This window comes from Salmo salar, chromosome ssa02 (genome assembly GCF_905237065.1).
Source record: "Salmo salar chromosome ssa02, Ssal_v3.1, whole genome shotgun sequence".
NCBI lineage: Eukaryota > Metazoa > Chordata > Actinopteri > Salmoniformes > Salmonidae > Salmo > Salmo salar.
This window is the reverse complement of record NC_059443.1, coordinates 18,733,367-18,750,343: the sequence shown is the minus strand read 5'-3', so window position 1 is coordinate 18,750,343 and position 16,977 is coordinate 18,733,367. Positions and strand designations below refer to the sequence as shown.

At 47.9% G+C, this 16,977-nt stretch overlaps 1 protein-coding gene across 6 annotated transcripts in view; it reads right to left on the bottom strand.

The window, feature by feature from the left end:
- LOC106605898 (nuclear pore membrane glycoprotein 210) overlaps positions 1-16,977 on the bottom strand; it is a 34,075-nt gene that overhangs the window by 14,257 nt on the left and 2,841 nt on the right. For 3 of the 6 annotated variants that reach the window (XR_006760001.1, XR_006759995.1, XR_006759999.1), the window contains 6 exons: positions 16,588-16,738; positions 13,552-14,107; positions 13,269-13,409; positions 13,136-13,183; positions 12,655-12,810; positions 12,003-12,272 (listed from right to left, as the gene is read on the bottom strand). Coding sequence is in view for 1 of the 6 variants with exons in the window: in XM_045698968.1 (XP_045554924.1) it covers positions 12,045-12,272; positions 12,655-12,810; positions 13,136-13,183; positions 13,269-13,409; positions 13,552-13,722 (744 nt within the window). In the remaining 5 variants the exon portion in view is untranslated. Of the gene's footprint in view, positions 1-11,836; positions 12,273-12,654; positions 12,811-13,135; positions 13,184-13,268; positions 13,410-13,551; positions 14,108-16,587; positions 16,739-16,977 lie in introns of those variants that run through there. The other 3 variants (XR_006760000.1, XM_045698968.1, XR_006760009.1) reach the window with 3 other exon arrangements.

The window sequence follows — 16,977 nt, the reverse complement described above, 5'->3', positions numbered from 1 at the left end:
TGATGCCTTCTAATTGCAGTCGCTGTACTCATAATATACAGGAGATCGCCTTACGGCGGGGATAGCTGTGCTACAAGCCCAGCTTCAGACGCAATCGTTAGGCAAGGGTCATTTCCGTTGTAGGAAAGGATGAAACAGCGTCTGTGCCACCAGTAAGTACAGATAGTAACGTTAGTATAAATCCCCTCGCACGGTCCCCACAGCCGGACAACTTTCTCATGGCTTCTGGAGGGAAACGCTGTAGGAATGCTCAACCGGTGTCGCTTATTCAGCCGACAGAAACTTTCAACCGGTTCTCCCCATTAAGCAGCGAGTCGGAGTCAGTGGCCGAGCCTTCTCTGGTCTCTACTCCTCCCGTTACGGGGTCGAAGGCCGTAACGGCTCCCACCATTAGCTCTGACAAATTGAAAACCCGAGTCATTGGCGACTCCATTACCGGCAGTATTAGACTAAAAACGAATCATCCAGCGATCATACACTGTTTACCAGGGGGCAGGGCTACCGACGTTAAGGCTAATCTAAAGACGGTGCTGGCTAAAGCTAAAACTGGCGAGTGTAGAGAGTATAGAGACATTGTTATCCACGTCGGCACCAACAATGTTAGGATGAAACAGTCAGAGGTCACCAAGCGCAACATAGCTTCAGCGTGTAAATCAGCTAGAAAGATGTGTCGGCATCGAGTAATTGTCTCTGGCCCCCTCCCAGTTAGGGGGAGTGATGAGCTCTTCAGCAGAGTCTCACAACTCAATCGCTGGTTGAAAACTGTTTTCTGCCCCTCCCAAAAAGATAGAATTTGTAGATAATTGGCTGTTCTGCCTGCGGCTATGGAACCCTGACCTGTTCACCGGACGTGCTACCTGTCCCAGACCTGCTGTTTTCAACTCTCTAGAGACAGCAGGAGCAGTAGAGATACTCTGAATGATCGGCTATGAAAAGCCAACTAACATTTACTCTTGAGGTGCTGACTTGTTGCACCCTCGACAACTGTGATTAATATTATTTGACCATGCTGGTCATTTATGAACATTTGAACATCTTGGCCATGTGCTGTTATAATCTCCACCCGGCACAGCCAGAAGAGGACTGGCCACCCCTCATAGCCTGGTTCCTCTCTAGGTTTCTTCCTAGGTTTTGGCCTTTCTAGGGAGTTTTTCCTAGCCGCCTTGCTTCTACACCTGCATTGCTTGCTGTTTGGGATTTTAGGCTGGGTTTCTGTACAGCACTTTGAGATATCAGCTGATGTAAGAAGGGCTATATAACATTTTTTGATTTGATTTAATTTGTATCATAAAAAACTCCATAGACCTTGCCGATGACAAGCATACCCATAACATGATGCAGCCACCACCATGCTTAAAAATATGAAGAGTGGTGATGTGTTGTGTTGGATTTGCCCAAAACATAACACTTTGTATTCAGGACATAAAGTTAATTTCTTTACCACATTTTTTGCAGGTTTACTTTAGTGCCTTATTGCAAACAGGATGCATGTTTTGGAATATAAAAAAAATCTGTACAGACTTCCTCACTGTCATTTAGGTTAGTATTTTGGAGTAACTACAATGTTGTTGATCCATCCTCAGTTTTCTCCTATCACAGCCATTAAACTCTGTAACTGTTTTAAAGTCACCACTGGCCTCATGGTGAAATCCCTGAGCGGTTTCCTTCCTCTACGGCAACTGAGTCAGGAAGGACGCCTGTATGTTTTTAGTGACTGGGTTTATTGATACACCATCCAAAACCTAATTAACTGCTTCACCAATGCACAAAGGGATATTCAGTGTCTGCTTTTTTATTTTTACCAATCGGTGTGCTTCTTTGCAAGACATTGGAAAACTTCTCTGGTCTTTGTGGTTGAATCTGTGCTTAAAATTCACTACTTGACTGAGGGACCTTACAGATAATTGTATGTGTGGGGCAGGGGCACAACTTTCACTGGGGGAAAAAATGCATTTTTGTCAACGCCAGTATTATCATTGGAATGTGATACAAAACGAGGCAATGGTGTGCTTTAGAACCATGCGGACACCACCGAGCCTTCGGATAGGCTGTTCGGAGTGTTTGTCCGACTGGATAGACAGTCGTTTAATATTGGAGGCTCAGCGATGTTAGGATTTTGAAAGTTGTGTAGTGTACACCCGGCTTAAACGGTAGGCTACAAGCAACAGGCATGGTTGTAGTTGATGGGAAAGTGAACCATATAACTGAATAATTAGCATTCTATGCAAATTGCAAATACAATGAATGGTGCCTCACTGAGGTGAGATTGCTGTGCCGCATTGTGTTGACGAGAATGTAAGAACCATAAAGTCAATATCAAGTAGACCTAGAGAAGGTAAATGCTGCCACATCTTACATAAGACAGGTAGCATTGTAAAAGCAACACATGAACCGGCAGTGGTGCATTGTAAGTGCAAGGAAGGCCATACAGTATCCCCCCCCAGGGCGCGCGTCGGTAATACCGTAAACCCCAGGATGGTAAAAGGACGGTATGAAGGTATGGAAAAATGGATACCGCCTAACCTATCAGGAACTAGAAGTACATGTGTCAGAGTGTATCCAGATGGAAGCAGTGTGATGCTCAAACCTCCAATGGCACTCAACCAACCTGGGGAACATAAGTCAATTAAACCCCCCCAGTCTCTCTCTCTCTCTGTCTCTCTCTGTCAGTCTCTCTCTCTCTCTCTCTCTCTCTCTCTGTCTCTCTCTCTCTCTCGGTCTCTCTCTGTCAGTCTCTCTCTCTGTCTCTCTCTCTCTCTCAGTCTCTCTCTGTCAGTCTCTCTCTCTCTGTCTCTCTCTCTCTCTCTCTCAGTCTCTCTCTCTCTCTCTGTCAGTCTCTCTCTCTCTCTCTCTCTCTCAGTCTCTCTCTCTGTCTCTCTCTGTCAGTCTCTCTCTCTCTGTCTCTCTCTCTCTCTCTGTCTCTCTCTGTCTCTCTGTCTCTCTCTGTCTCTCTCAGTCTCTCTCTGTCTCTCAGTCTCTCTCTCTCTCTCTCTCTCTCTCTCTCTCTCTCTCTGTCTCTCTCTGTCTCTCTCTCCCTCTCTGTCTCTCTCTGTCAGTCTCTCTCTCTCTGTCTCTCTCTCTCTCTCTGTCTCTCTCTCTCTCTGTCTCTCTCTGTCTCTCTCTCAGTCTCTCTCTGTCTCTCAGTCTCTCTCTCTGTCTCTCTCTCTGTCTCTCTCTCTGTCTCTCTCTCTCTCTGTCTCTCTCAGTCTCTGTCTCTCTCCATCTCTCTCTGTCTCTCTCTCTCTGTCTCTCTCTCAGTCTCTCTCTCTGTCTCTCTGTCTCTCTCTCTCTCTCTCTCTCTCTCTCTCAGTCTCTCTCTCTGTCTCTCTGTCTCTCTCTGTCTCTCTCAATTCAATTCAATTCGCTTCATTTACAATATAAAAAAATATTTTAAAAATGAGAATCAAAATTGTCAACGGGACAACAGTAACAACAATAACCAAGGGTCAAAATAACCAACACATTGAACAATAACAATAGCCATACAGTAGAGTACATGTGCAGGTTTATTGGTCTGTCACTGTCCCTCATCTTATGGCAGGCAGCAATGTAGTGCGCTGCCAACCCACAGCTCTCTGCGTCCTCCCCCAACAGGATGGGTAGCCTATCCTCATCAGAGAGGTCTTTAAAACCTTGAATAAGGGTTTCAAATTTGGGGAAATGACACTCTCTAATTGTTTTATATTTTTGACATTTTGTCAGGAAATGCAGCTCCGTCTCAGGTTCTGCTGTTGTGCAGTGGTTGCACAGCCTTTCCTCTACAGGGAGCCAGGTTTTCCTCTGTCTACCCTTCTCAATGGCAAGGCTGTGCTCACTGAGCCTGTACTTTGTCAAGGTTTTTCTAAGGTTTTGATCAGTAACCATGGTCAAATATTTAGCCATAGTGTACTGTCGATTTAGGGCCAGATAGCACTGCATTTTGCTTTGTGCTTGTGCTTGTGTTTCCCAATAAGCAATGTAGTTTTGTTTTGACTGTGTTGTAATTTGGTTTATTCTGATTGATTGGATGTTCTGGTCCTGAGGCTTCAGTGTGTTAGTAGAACAGGTTTGTGAACTCAGCCCCAGGACCAGCTGGATGAGGGGACTCTTTTCTTTGCTCAGCTCTTGGCATTGCAGGGCTTGGTAATGATATGAGAGGGGGTCACTGTATTTTAGATGTTTCCAAAACTTAATTGCTCTTTTTTGAGTTTTTATTATTAGTGGATATTGGCCTAATTCTGCCCTGCATGCATTGTTTGTAGTTTTCCTCTGGACATGTAGGAGAATCTTACAGAACTCTGCATGTTGTGTTTCAATGGGGTGTTTGTCCCATTTGATGAAATCTTGTTTTGCAAGTGGACCCCACACCTCGCTGCCATAAAGTGCAATTGGTTCAATGACATATTCAAATAGTTTTAGCCAAATTTTAATAGGTATTTCAATTTGAATTTGCTTTTTAATGGCGTAGAATGCCTGCGTGCTTTGTCTCTCAGTTCATTCACTGCCTCATTAAGGTGTCAGGTTGAGCTTATTTTTAAACCTAAGTAATTGTAGTGTGTGCAGTACTCTATATATTTTCTACCAATTGAGAACTTTGGTCTAATTCCCTGAGATCTGGATCTTCTCTGGAAAATCATAATTTTTGTCTTTTTGGGGTTTACTGCCAGGGCCCAGGTCTGGCAGTACTGCTCTGGCAGTACTGCTCTAGCAGGTCCAGGCTCTGCTGTAGGCCATGTGCTGTGGGTGACAGCAGGCATAGGTCATCTGCGAAGAGTAGGCATTTAACTTCTGAATTGTGGAGACTAACACCAGGGGCTGAGGATTTTTCTAGAATAGTGGCCAATTCGTTAATGTAAATATTGAAGAGTGCAGGGCTCAGATTGCAACCCTGACGAAGGCCCCGCCCCTGGTTAAAGAATTCTGTTATTTTCTTACCAATTTTAATGCTGCACGTATTGCCAGTATACATTGATTTAATTATGTCATATGTTTTACCCCCTACACCACTTTCAATAACTTTGTAGAACAGTCCTGTATGCCAAATAGAATCAAATGCTTTTTGGAAGTCGATAAAGCAAGCGTATATTTTGGTATTATTTTGGTGGACATGTTTATCTATCAGGGTGTGTAAGGTGTAAATATGATCAGTTGTGCGATGTTTTGGTATAAATCCAATTTGGCTTTTACTCAAGACATTGTGCTTATTAAGGAAGTTTAGAACTCTTACATTGATGATACTACAGAAAACCTTCCCCAGGTTACTGTTCACACAAATGCCTCTGTAATTGTTAGGGTCAAATTTGTCTCCGTTCTTAAAGATTTGGGTTATGAGTCCTTGATTCCAGATGTCGGGGAAATAACCTACACTCAGGATCAAATTAAACAGTTTTAATATAGCCAATTGAAATTTTGCACTAGTGATTTTGAGCATCTCATTTAGGATGCCATCAGGTCCGCATGCTTTTTTAAATTTGAGAGCCTGAAGTTTCTTATAGAGCTCCTGGTCAGTAATTGGGGAGTCCAATGGATTTTGATTGTCCTTTATAGCTTTTTCTAATCCATTCAACTTCTCATGAATTTGGCGTTGTTCTGCGTTTGTGTCAATTTGAACGGTGTTGTAGAGTGTTTTGAAATGGGTTGTCCATATGTCACCATTTTGTATCGCTAATTCCTCTTGTTTAGATTTTTTTAGTTTTTTCCAATTTTGCCAAAAGTTGTTTGTGTTTATGGACTCCTCAATTAGTGTCAGCTGCTTGCTGTTGTACTGTGCTTTTTGGTTCTGAGTGTACGTTTATAGAGTTTTAAAGTCTCACAGTAATGAAGGCGTAAATCACCATTATTTGGGTCTCTGTGCTTTTGGTTGGATAGTGTTCTAAGTTTTTTCCTTATAATTTTACAATCTGCATCAAACCAGTTGTCATCTGTGATTTTTTTTGTTTTGTTTTTTATCAATTTCAATTGTGCTTCTTTTTCCGTTTGCCTGAATATATAGTTGATGTTTCGTACTGCTAGATTGATGCCTTCTTTACTGTGAGTGAATGTGGTATCCAGAAAGTTATCTAAGAGTGTTTGGATATTTTGGTTCCAGGTTGCTTTCTGGTATTCTTCTGTGCTGTTTTGGGCCCATCTGTATGAATTCCTGATGTTGTGCAGCTTACTGGGCTGGGAATGTGTGGTTGTTTCCATGTCTGTTCTTTTGAGGAACAACGTAATTTGGCTGTGATCAGACAGAGGTGTTAGTGGCTTGACAGTGAATGAGCTGAGAGAGAAAGGGTCCATGTCTGTAATCATATAGTCTACTGTACTGTGGCCAAGAGGTGAGCAGTAGGTGAATCTCCCCAAAGAGTCCCCCCGTAACCTACCATTGACAAAGTACAGACCCAGGCTTCTACAGAGCTGTAAAATATCCCTTCCGTTTTTGTTGACGGTGCTGTCACTGTTGTTTCTATGGGGGAGATTAAGACAGTTAGAAACAGTATGGCCTGTAATAAAGCTGTCCCCTCGTGTGCTCGTTAGATCAGGTAGTGTTCCTGTGCGCGCATTTGTGTACCCACAGATGAGTACATTTCCCTGGGCCTGGAAATGGCACGTCTCTTCCTCAAGGGTGGGGCATATCTCCTCTGAGTAATATGGGGATTCTGAGGGGGGGATATATATTGCGCAAAGGAACACATCTTTTTCTGTCAGTACAAGTTCTTTTTTTTGTTTTAACCAAATGTGATATTTGCCCATTTTGAGGGGATCAATTAGATTTTGTAGTTCGGATTTGTACCAAATGATCAATCCTCCAGAGTCTCTGCCTCTATTGACAGAGCTGTGTTTCTGTGATGGCACAATGACCTCTCTGTAGCCTGTGGGACAGTGAGTGACAACGTCAGCCTTACACCATGTCTCCTGCAGAATGATGACGTCAACATCTTTCAGATGTTTGTTGAACTCCAGTGTTAAACTCTTCAGTCCAAAGGTTGATGAGTTTAGGCCCTGAATGTTCCACATGCTAACTGATAGGGATTTCATGTTGCAAAAAGACTGAGACAGACTCGGTCTCAGTCTGTCTCGGTCTGTCTCGGTCTCAGTTTGTCTCGGTCTGTCTCTGTCTGTCTCGGTCTCAGTTTGTCTCGGTCTGTCTCTGTCTGTCTCGGTCTCAGTCTGTCTCGGTCTCAGTCTGTCTCGGTCTCAGTCTGTCTGTCTCGGTCTCAGTCTGTCTCGGTCTCTGTCTGTCTGTCTCGGTCTCAGTCTGTCTGTCTCGGTCTCGGTCTGTCTCGGTCTGTCTCAGTCTGTCTCGGTCTGTCTCTGTCTCGGTCTGTCTCTGTCTCGGTCTGTCTCTGTCTCGGTCTCGGTCGGTCTGTCTCTGTCTCGGTCTCAGTCTGTCTCGGTCTGTCTCTGTCTCGGTCTGTCTCTGTCTCGGTCTGTCTCTGTCTCGGTCTGTCTGTGTCTGTCTCGGTCTGTCTGTGTCTGTCTCGGTCTGTCTCTGTCTGTCTCGGTCTGTCTCTGTCTGTCTCTGTCTGTCTCTGTCTGTCTCTGTCTGTCTCTGTCTGTCTCGGTCTGTCTCGGTCTGTCTCTGTCTGTCTCGGTCTGTCTCTGTCTGTCTCGGTCTGTCTGTCTGTCTCGGTCTGTCTGTCTGTCTGTCTCGGTCTGTCTGTGTGTCTCTCGGTCTCTGTGTGTCTCTCGGTCTCTGTGTGTCTCTCGGTCTCTGTGTGTCTCTCGGTCTCTGTGTGTCTCTCGGTCTCTGTGTGTCTCTCGGTCTCTGTGTGTCTCTCGGTCTCTGTGTGTCTCTCGCTCTGTGTGTCTCTCGCTCTGTGTGTCTCTCGGTCTCTGTGTGTCTTTCTGTATGTCTCTCTGGCCTGCAGTGAATCAGGTGTCTGTCTCGGTCTGGGTCTGTCTCGGTCTCAGTCTGTCTCTGTCTCAGTCTGTCTCTGTCTCAGTCTGTCTCGGTCTGTCTCTGTCTCGGTCTGTCTGTCTCGGTCTGTCTGTCTGCTCGGTCTGTCTCTGTCGGTCTGTCTCGGTCTCAGTCTGTCTCTGTCTCAGTCTGTCTCTGTCTCAGTCTGTCTCTGTCTCAGTCTGTCTCTGTCTCAGTCTGTCTCTGTCTCAGTCTGTCTCGGTCTGTCTTGTCTCGGTCTGTCTGTCTCGGTCTGTCTGTCTCGGTCTGTCTGTCTCTGTCTGTCTGTCTCGGTCGGTCTCGGTCTGTCTCGGTCTGTCTCGGTCTGTCTCGGTCTGTCTCTGTCTGTCTGTCTCGGTCTGTCTCGGTCTCAGTCTGTCTCGGTCTCAGTCTGTCTCGGTCTCGGTCTGTCTCGGTCTGTCTCTGTCTGTCTCGGTCTGTCTCGGTCTGTCTCGGTCTGTCTCTGTCTGTCTCTGTCTGTCTGTCTCTGTCTGTCTGTCTCTGTCTGTCTGTCACGGTCTGTCTGTCTCGGTCTGTCTGTCTCGGTCTGTCTGTCTCGGTCTGTCTGTCTCGGTCTGTCTCGGTCTGTCTCTGTCTCGGTCTGTCTGTCTCGGTCTGTCTCGGTCTGTCTCTGTCTCGGTCTGTCTCGGTCGTTCTCCATCTCGGTCTGTCTCCGTCTCGGTCTGTCTCCGTCTCGGTCTGTCTCCGTCTCGGTCTGTCTCCGTCTCGGTCGGTCTGTGTCTGTCTGTCTGTCTGTCTGTCTGTCTGTCTCGGTCTCTGTCTGTCTGTCTCGGTCTCTGTCTGTCTCGGTCTGTCTTTCGGTCTCTATGTGTCTCGGTCTGTCTCGGTCTGTCTCGGTCTGTCTCGGTCTGTCTGTCTCGGTCTGTCTGTCTCGGTCTGTCTGTCTCGGTCTGTCTCTGTCTGCTCGGTCTGTCTCGGTCTCAGTCTGTCTCTGTCTCAGTCTGTCTCTGTCTCAGTCTGTCTCTGTCTCAGTCTGTCTCGGTCTGTCTCTGTCTCGGTCTGTCTCTGTCTCGGTCTGTCTGTCTCGGTCTGTCTGTCTCGGTCTGTCTGTCTCGGTCTGTCTGTCTCTGTCTGTCTGTCTCGGTCTGTCTCGGTCTGTCTCGGTCTGTCTGTCTCGGTCTGTCTCGGTCTGTCTGTCTCGGTCTGTCTCGGTCTGTCTCGGTCTGTCTCTGTCTCGGTCTGTCTGTCTCGGTCTGTCTCGGTCTGTCTCTGTCTCGGTCGTTCTCCATCTCGGTCTGTCTCCGTCTCGGTCTGTCTCCGTCTCGGTCTGTCTCCGTCTCGGTCTGTCTCCGTCTCGGTCGGTCTGTGTCTGTCTGTCTGTCTGTCTGTCTCGGTCTCTGTCTGTCTGTCTCGGTCTCTGTCTGTCTCGGTCTGTCTTTCGCTCTCTATGTGTCTCGGTCTGTCTCGGTCTGTCTCGGTCTGTCTCGGTCTGTCTCGGTCTGTCTGTCTCGGTCTCAGTCTGTCTCGGTCTGTCTGTCTCTGTCTGTCTCGGTCTGTCTCGGTCTGTCTCGGTCTCGGTCTGTCTCGGTCTCGGTCTGTCTCGGTCTCGGTCTGTCTCGGTCTGTCTGTCTCGGTCTGTCTGTCTCGGTCTGTCTCAGTCTGTCTCGGGCTCGGTCTGTCTGTCTCGGTCGGTCTGTCTCGGTCGGTCTCGGTCGGTCTGTCTCGGTCTGTCTGTCTCGGTCTCAGTCTCTCGGTCTGTCTCTGTCTCGGTCTGTCTGTCTCGGTCTGTCTGTCTCGGTCTGTCTGTCTCGGTCTGTCTCAGTCTGTCTCGGGCTCGGTCTGTCTGTCTCGGTCGGTCTGTCTCAAGCGGTCTCGGTCGGTCTCGGTCTCAGTCTGTCTCGGTCTGTCTCGGTCTGTCTCGGTCTCGGTCTGTCTCGGTCTCGGTCTGTCTCGGTCTGTCTCTGTCTCGTCTGTCTCGGTCTGTCTCTGTCTCGGTCTGTCTCTGTCTCGGTCTGTCTCTGTCTCGGTCTGTCTCTGTCTGTGTCTGTCTCGGTCTGTCTCTGTCTCGGTCGGTCTCAGTCTCGGTCTGTCTCCGTCTCGGTCTGTCTCCGTCTCGGTCGGTCTGTGTCTGTCTGTCTGTCTCGGTCTCTGTCTGTCTCGGTCTCTGTGTGTCTCTCGGTCTCTGTGTGTCTCTCGGTCTCTGTGTGTCTCTCGGTCTCTGTGTGTCTCTCGGTCTCTGTGTGTCTCTCGCTCTGTGTGTCTCTCGGTCTCTGTGTGTCTCTCGGTCTCTGTGTGTCTTTCTGTATGTCTCTCTGGCCTGCAGTGAATCAGGTGTCTGTCTCGGTCTGGGTCTGTCTCGGTCTGTCTGTCTCGGTCGGTCTGTCTCTGTCTGTCTCAGTCTCTGTCTGTCTCGGTCTGTCTCTGTCTCGGTCTGTCTCTGTCTCGGTCTGTCTGTGTCTGTCTCGGTCGGTCTCAGTCTCGGTCGGTCTCAGTCTCGGTCGGTCTCAGTCTCGGTCGGTCTCAGTCTCGGTCGGTCTCAGTCTCGGTCTGTCTCCGTCTCGGTCTGTCTCCGTCTCGGTCTGTCTCCGTCTCGGTCTGTCTCCGTCTCGGTCTGTCTCCGTCTCGGTCTGTGTCCGTCTCGGTCTGTGTCCGTCTCGGTCTGTGTCTGTCTGTCTGTCTGTCTCGGTCTCTGTGTGTCTCTCGGTCTCTGTGTGTCTCTCGGTCTCTGTGTGTCTCTCGGTCTCTGTGTGTCTCTCGGTCTCTGTGTGTCTCTCGGTCTCTGTGTGTCTCTCGGTCTCTGTGTGTCTCTCGGTCTCTGTGTGTCTCTCGGTCTCTGTGTGTCTCTCGGTCTCTGTGTGTCTCTCGGTCTCTGTGTGTCTCTCGGTCTCTGTGTGTCTTTCTGTATGTCTCTCTGGCCTGCAGTGAATCAGGTGTCTGTCTCGGTCTGGGTCTGTCTGGGTCTGTCTCGGTCTGTCTGTCTCGGTCGGTCTGTCTCTGTCTGTCTCGGTCTCGGTCTGTCTCGGTCTCGGTCTGTCTCGGTCTGTCTCGGTCTCGGTCTGTCTCTGTCTGTCTCTGTCTGTCGGTCTCGGTCTGTCTCGGTCTCAGTCTGTCTCGGTCTCGGTCTGTCTCGGTCTCGGTCTGTCTCGGTCTCGGTCTGTCTCGGTCTCTGTCTGTCTCGGTCTGTCGGTCTCGGTCTGTCGGTCTCGGTCTGTCGGTCTCGGTCTGTCGGTCTCGGTCTGTCTCGGTCTGTCTGTCTCAGTCTCGGTCTGTCTGTCTCAGTCTCTGTCTGTCTCAGTCTCGGTCTGTCTGTCTGTCTGTCTCAGTCCGGTCGGTCTGTGTCTGTCTCGGTCTGTCTCTGTCTGTCTCGGTCTGTCTCTGTCTCGGTCTGTCTCTGTCTGTCTCGGTCTGTCTCTGTCTCGGTCTGTCTCCCGGTTGGTCTGTGTCCATCTGTCTCGGTCTCTGTGTGTCTCTCGGTCTCTGTGTGTCTCTCGGTCTCTGTGTGTCTCTCGGTCTCTGTGTGTCTCTCGGTCTCTGTGTGTCTCTCGGTCTCTGTCTGTCTCTCGGTCTCTGTCTGTCTCTCGGTCTCTGTCTGTCTCTCGGTCTCTGTCTGTCTCTCGGTCTCTGTCTGTCTCTCGGTCTCTGTCTGTCTCTCGGTCTCTGTCTGTCTCTCGGTCTCTGTGTGTCTTTCTGTATGTCTCTCTGGCCTGCAGTGAATCAGGTGTCCACTCCTCCAAGTCCTCTATTCAATAAGGAGAGAGGACCTGACCCACATCAGCACACCGTTAAGAGCACTGAGATTCCATCTCAATAATTAAAACATACACACTAATCACAGGAAGAGTGATATTGATCAGCTAATCCAGTAAAACTAATTGAACTTACAAATGACTTTGTGTTTCTCCTCTGTGTGTTGTAAACTGTGTGTGTTTATAAGAGTGTGTGTGTTGTAAACTGTGTGTGTTTATAAGAGTATGCGTGCTGGTGTGTGTGTGTGTGTGTGTGTGTGTGTGTGTGTGTGTGTGTGTGTGTGTGTGTGTGTGTGTCATGTGACAGTGTGAGGGCGAGTGTGTGTGTAAGTGTGTGACCCAATTAATGGAACCAGGGAGCTGGGGGAGTGAAGGGGAGCATCTATGCTATAGGAGAGGTGGAGGGTTGGGGGCTTATTTCTGCTTTCATAGCTTACCTTAGCTACGCACATAGAGAGCAGAGCCACACTGTGTGTGTACTAGGTAGAGGGGTGAATACCCCCTGTGGTGACGTGGAGGTTGATGAGAGAGCAGTCTGTCACCTCCAGCAGGGTCTGGGGGCCAGAGCTTCCCTGGGGAGGGTCCTGGGCCTGGTTCTCCTCCTCCTGGACCCCCCAGACAGCCAGGGGAAGGGTGATGGTCTCTCCCACCCTACAGTCACCTCTCTGGGCCAGGACATCCACACCAGCTGGCCTCAACACGTACACCTAGAGAGAGCGAAAGAGTAGGAGAAAGAAAGAGAGAGCGACAGAGAAAGACAGAGACAGAGAAAGAGAAAGTCAAATAAAGACAGAGATAAAGAGAGAGTGATAGAGAAAGAGAGAGAGAAAGAGACAGAAAGACAGATAAAGACAGAGATAAAGAGAGAGTGATAGAGAGCCAGCGAGAGAAAGTGAGAGACAGAGAGAGAGAGAGACAGAGGGATGAGGAGATGAGAGGGTGTTACTGTTACTATAGTGTGTACTGTGAGATAAGAGTGTGTTATTCCCATCGATTGGATAAACCTGTCCAATCCTCAGATCTACTCAAGTGTATCTGCCGTAGGTACAAGAAGTTGATTTGGGATTGTGTGTGTGTGGACACACTCACCTGTCCAGTAGCGGTGTGTAGAGGGTTGCGTGCGTCTGATGCCTGAATATCCACTTGACCCCGTCTCTTTCCCGCCATGACTTCCCCTTTTATTGTCACCACGGCAACATCACTGTCACTCACCGACCAGCTCACAGCACCACTGCCACCCTCTACCTGGACACACACACATAAAGACCATGTCATGAATACAGATAAACACACACTTAAACATATACAGACTTACAGTAGTCAAACACACCTGTCTCTCTTTCTCTCTCACACACACACACCTGCAAGTGGTGCTGATAGAGCTGTCCCTCAGGTTGCCAGGGAAACACAAGGACCGCCTCCTTGTGTTTCCCTGGCAACCTGAGGGACAGCTCTATCAGCACCACTTGCAGGTGTGTGCGTGTGTGTGTGTGTGTGTGTGTGTGTGTGTGTGTGTGTGTGTGTGTGTGTGTGTGAGGGGCTGCAGGGTGAGGGGCTCGTAGATCTCAACTTCTTGCTCTGCTCTGATTGGTGGTATCAGGGGCAACGCTCGGCCATCCTGGAGAGAGAGAGAACGATGGTAATGATATTGTCATCACCCATGTCAAGATGCCATGATGTTTGACAGAGGTGTGTGTGTGTACCTCAGTGAGCACAGTGAACAGTGCAGCTCGTATAGTAGTGTGCCCAGACCCTCGTGTTTCCAGTACATGGTAGGAACTGTTAGAGGAAGTCTCCAGGACATAGAACAGCCAATCAGAGAAGTCCACGGTCATCACCACATTCTACCAAAGGGAGAGAGGGGTTAGAGAGGAGGGGGAGAGAGAAAGGTGTTAGGTTCAGATAAGCCTGCTGTCCCTGACAGAGTAGGCTTTAGACGTCTAGTGTAAGGGAGGGTAACTCTTATAGTTGTCATGGTAACGTTACCTGTGCCAGGTGTGCTGTGTGACCCTCCTGGTCGTGAACTCGTACAGTCACCTGGTACTGACGACCACTCTCCAACACCCACCTGTCCTCCTCCACACACACACACACACACACACACACACACACACACACACACACACACACAGCTTGCCATAGTACGACAATAGACATGTTGATAGCTGGGCTCACTCACTCAGGTAACTTGGCTCCACCACAAACACAGAACAGCGAGGCAGGTGGGAAGCAGAGTTTTCTGGTAGGCCTGGGTACAGGAAATGCTGAGGAAAACCACACCTGTAGGACTACACTACCCACAACCCCAGAAACCACACCTTACAGGACTACATTAATGCTAAACTACAGGAATAACTTTAAAGTGGTTTGGTAAGGTGGTCCCATGGTGGAAGGACACTGGGGTGTGTGACGGACAGCGTGGTGCGGCCTAGCCCTCGGGCGGTGATGGTCCTCATGTCCTGGTCCACAGTGATGACATCATCATCGTAATTTGGGTCTCTCTCTACAGACAGCTCATACTCTCCCTCACCCAGCACCACCTCTATAGGAGACAGAGAAGAGAACATTGCTGGTGCATCATCGGCTGCTCTACAGCTCTAATAAGTACAAGGAGGACTGAGCACTTGATGTTTTCTGTCTCCAATATATTTGTCTGAGCTTTGATGTTCCTTCAGTCTTCTTCCTCTGGATCTTAGAGAAACACAAAGGGACCCCTAACTAGAAGACTCATAAATCTCCCTAAAGGCTCTGTAAAGATCTGACAGACTACACTACTGTCTACATTAGGGACTCATCCTAAAGGCTCTGTAAAGATCTGACAGACTACACTACTGTCTACATTAGGGACTCACCTAAAGGCTCTGTAAAGATCTGACAGACTACACTACTGTCTACATTAGGGACTCACCTAAAGACTCTGTAAAGATCTGACAGACTACACTACTGTCTACATTAGGGACACACCTAAAGGCTCTGTAAAGATCTGACAGACTACACTACTGTCTACATTAGGGACTCACCCTAAAGGCTCTGTAAAGATCTGACAGACTACACTACTGTCTACATTAGGGACTCACCCTAAAGGCTCTGTAAAGATCTGACAGACTACACTACTGTCTACATTAGGGACTCACATAAAGGCTCTGTAAAGATCTGACAGACTACACTACTGTCTACATTAGGGACTCACCTAAAGGCTCTGTAAAGATCTGACAGACTACACTACTGTCTACATTAGGGACACACCTAAAGGCTCTGTAAAGATCTGACAGACTACACTACTGTCTACATTAGGGACTCACCTAAAGGCTCTGTAAAGATCTGACAGACTACACTACTGTCTACATTAGGGACTCACCTAAAGGCTCTGTAAAGATCTGACAGACTACACTACTGTCTACATTAGGGACACACCTAAAGGCTCTGTAAAGATCTGACAGACTACACTACTGTCTACATTAGGGACACACCTAAAGGCTCTGTAAAGATCTGACAGACTACACTACTGTCTACGTTAGGGACTCACCCTAAAGGCTCTGTAAAGATCTGACAGACTACACTACTGTCTACATTAGGGACACACCTAAAGGCTCTGTAAAGATCTGACAGACTACACTACTGTCTACATTAGGGACACACCTAAAGACTCTGTAAAGATCTGACAGACTACACTACTGTCTACATTAGGGACTCACCCTAAAGGCTCTGTAAAGATCTGACAGACTACACTACTGTCTACATTAGGGACTCACCTAAAGGCTCTGTAAAGATCTGACAGACTACACTACTGTCTACATTAGGGACTCACCTAAAGGCTCTGTAAAGATCTGACAGACTACACTACTGTCTACGTTAGGGACTCACCCTAAAGGCTCTGTAAAGATCTGACAGACTACACTACTGTCTACATTAGGGACTCACATAAAGGCTCTGTAAAGATCTGACAGACTACACTACTGTCTACATTAGGGACTCACATAAAGGCTCTGTAAAGATCTGACAGACTACACTACTGTCTACATTAGGGACTCACCCTAAAGGCTCTGTAAAGATCTGACAGACTACACTACTGTCTACATTAGGGACTCACCTAAAGGCTCTGTAAAGATCTGACAGACTACACTACTGTCTACATTAGGGACTCACCTAAAGGCTCTGTAAAGATCTGACAGACTACACTACTGTCTACGTTAGGGACTCACCCTAAAGGCTCTGTAAAGATCTGACAGACTACACTACTGTCTACATTAGGGACTCACCTAAAGGCTCTGTAAAGATCTGACAGACTACACTACTGTCTACATTAGGGACTCACATAAAGGCTCTGTAAAGATCTGACAGACTACACTACTGTCTACATTAGGGACTCACCTAAAGGCTCTGTAAAGATCTGACAGACTACACTACTGTCTACATTAGGGACTCACCCTAAAGGCTCTGTAAAGATCTGACAGACTACACTACTGTCTACATTAGGGACACACCTAAAGGCTCTGTAAAGATCTGACAGACTACACTACTGTCTACATTAGGGACTCACCTAAAGGCTCTGTAAAGATCTGACAGGCTACACTACTGTCTACATTAGGGACTCACCTAAAGGCTCTGTAAAGATCTGACAGACTACACTACTGTCTACATTAGGGACTGACCTAAAGGCTCTGTAAAGATCTGACAGGCTACACTACTGTCTACATTAGGGACTCGCCCGTTTCTGTGTCATGCACGCTTTTCCAGACTCTGAAGGAGAGGGTGGAGCCTAGCAGCAGGTAGGCGTCATGGGAGGGGCTAAGGTAGAGTCTGTCTGTCACGGTCAGGCTCACAGAGGCTGACTCTACCCACTAAGTAACACACAGGGGACAGGTAAAAACCAGCACAATCTATTCTTATACCTAAACTAATCCATCCATCTTCATCCATAATCTATCGCCCCATCCACTCATTCCAGGTGCTTCCATCAATGTATTTATCTTTCGGAAGCCAATACATAAATCCCTTCATCCATCCCTCCATCCTCCTTACCTTGTAGTCTGGGTGCGAGAGGGAGGCCCTGACCTGTACCACCCCGCTACGGACCCCCTCCAGCAACACACTGTCCCCTTTCTGACCTGCTTCCTCCAGGGACAGGATGCGATGGGGTGGGGAGTAGCCCGCCTCTGAGAAATGCACAAACCTACACAACATACAGTATATACAGTGCATTCAGGAAGTATTCAGACCCCTTGACCTTTTCCACATTGTGTTACGTGACAGCCCTATTCTAAAATGTATTAAATCGTTTTTTTCTCCTCATCAATCTACACACAATACCCAATAATGACAGAGCAAAAACAGGTTTTTAGAATTTTTTGGTAATTTATTACAAATAAAAAACTGAAATATCATATTTACATAAGTATTCAGACCCTTTTC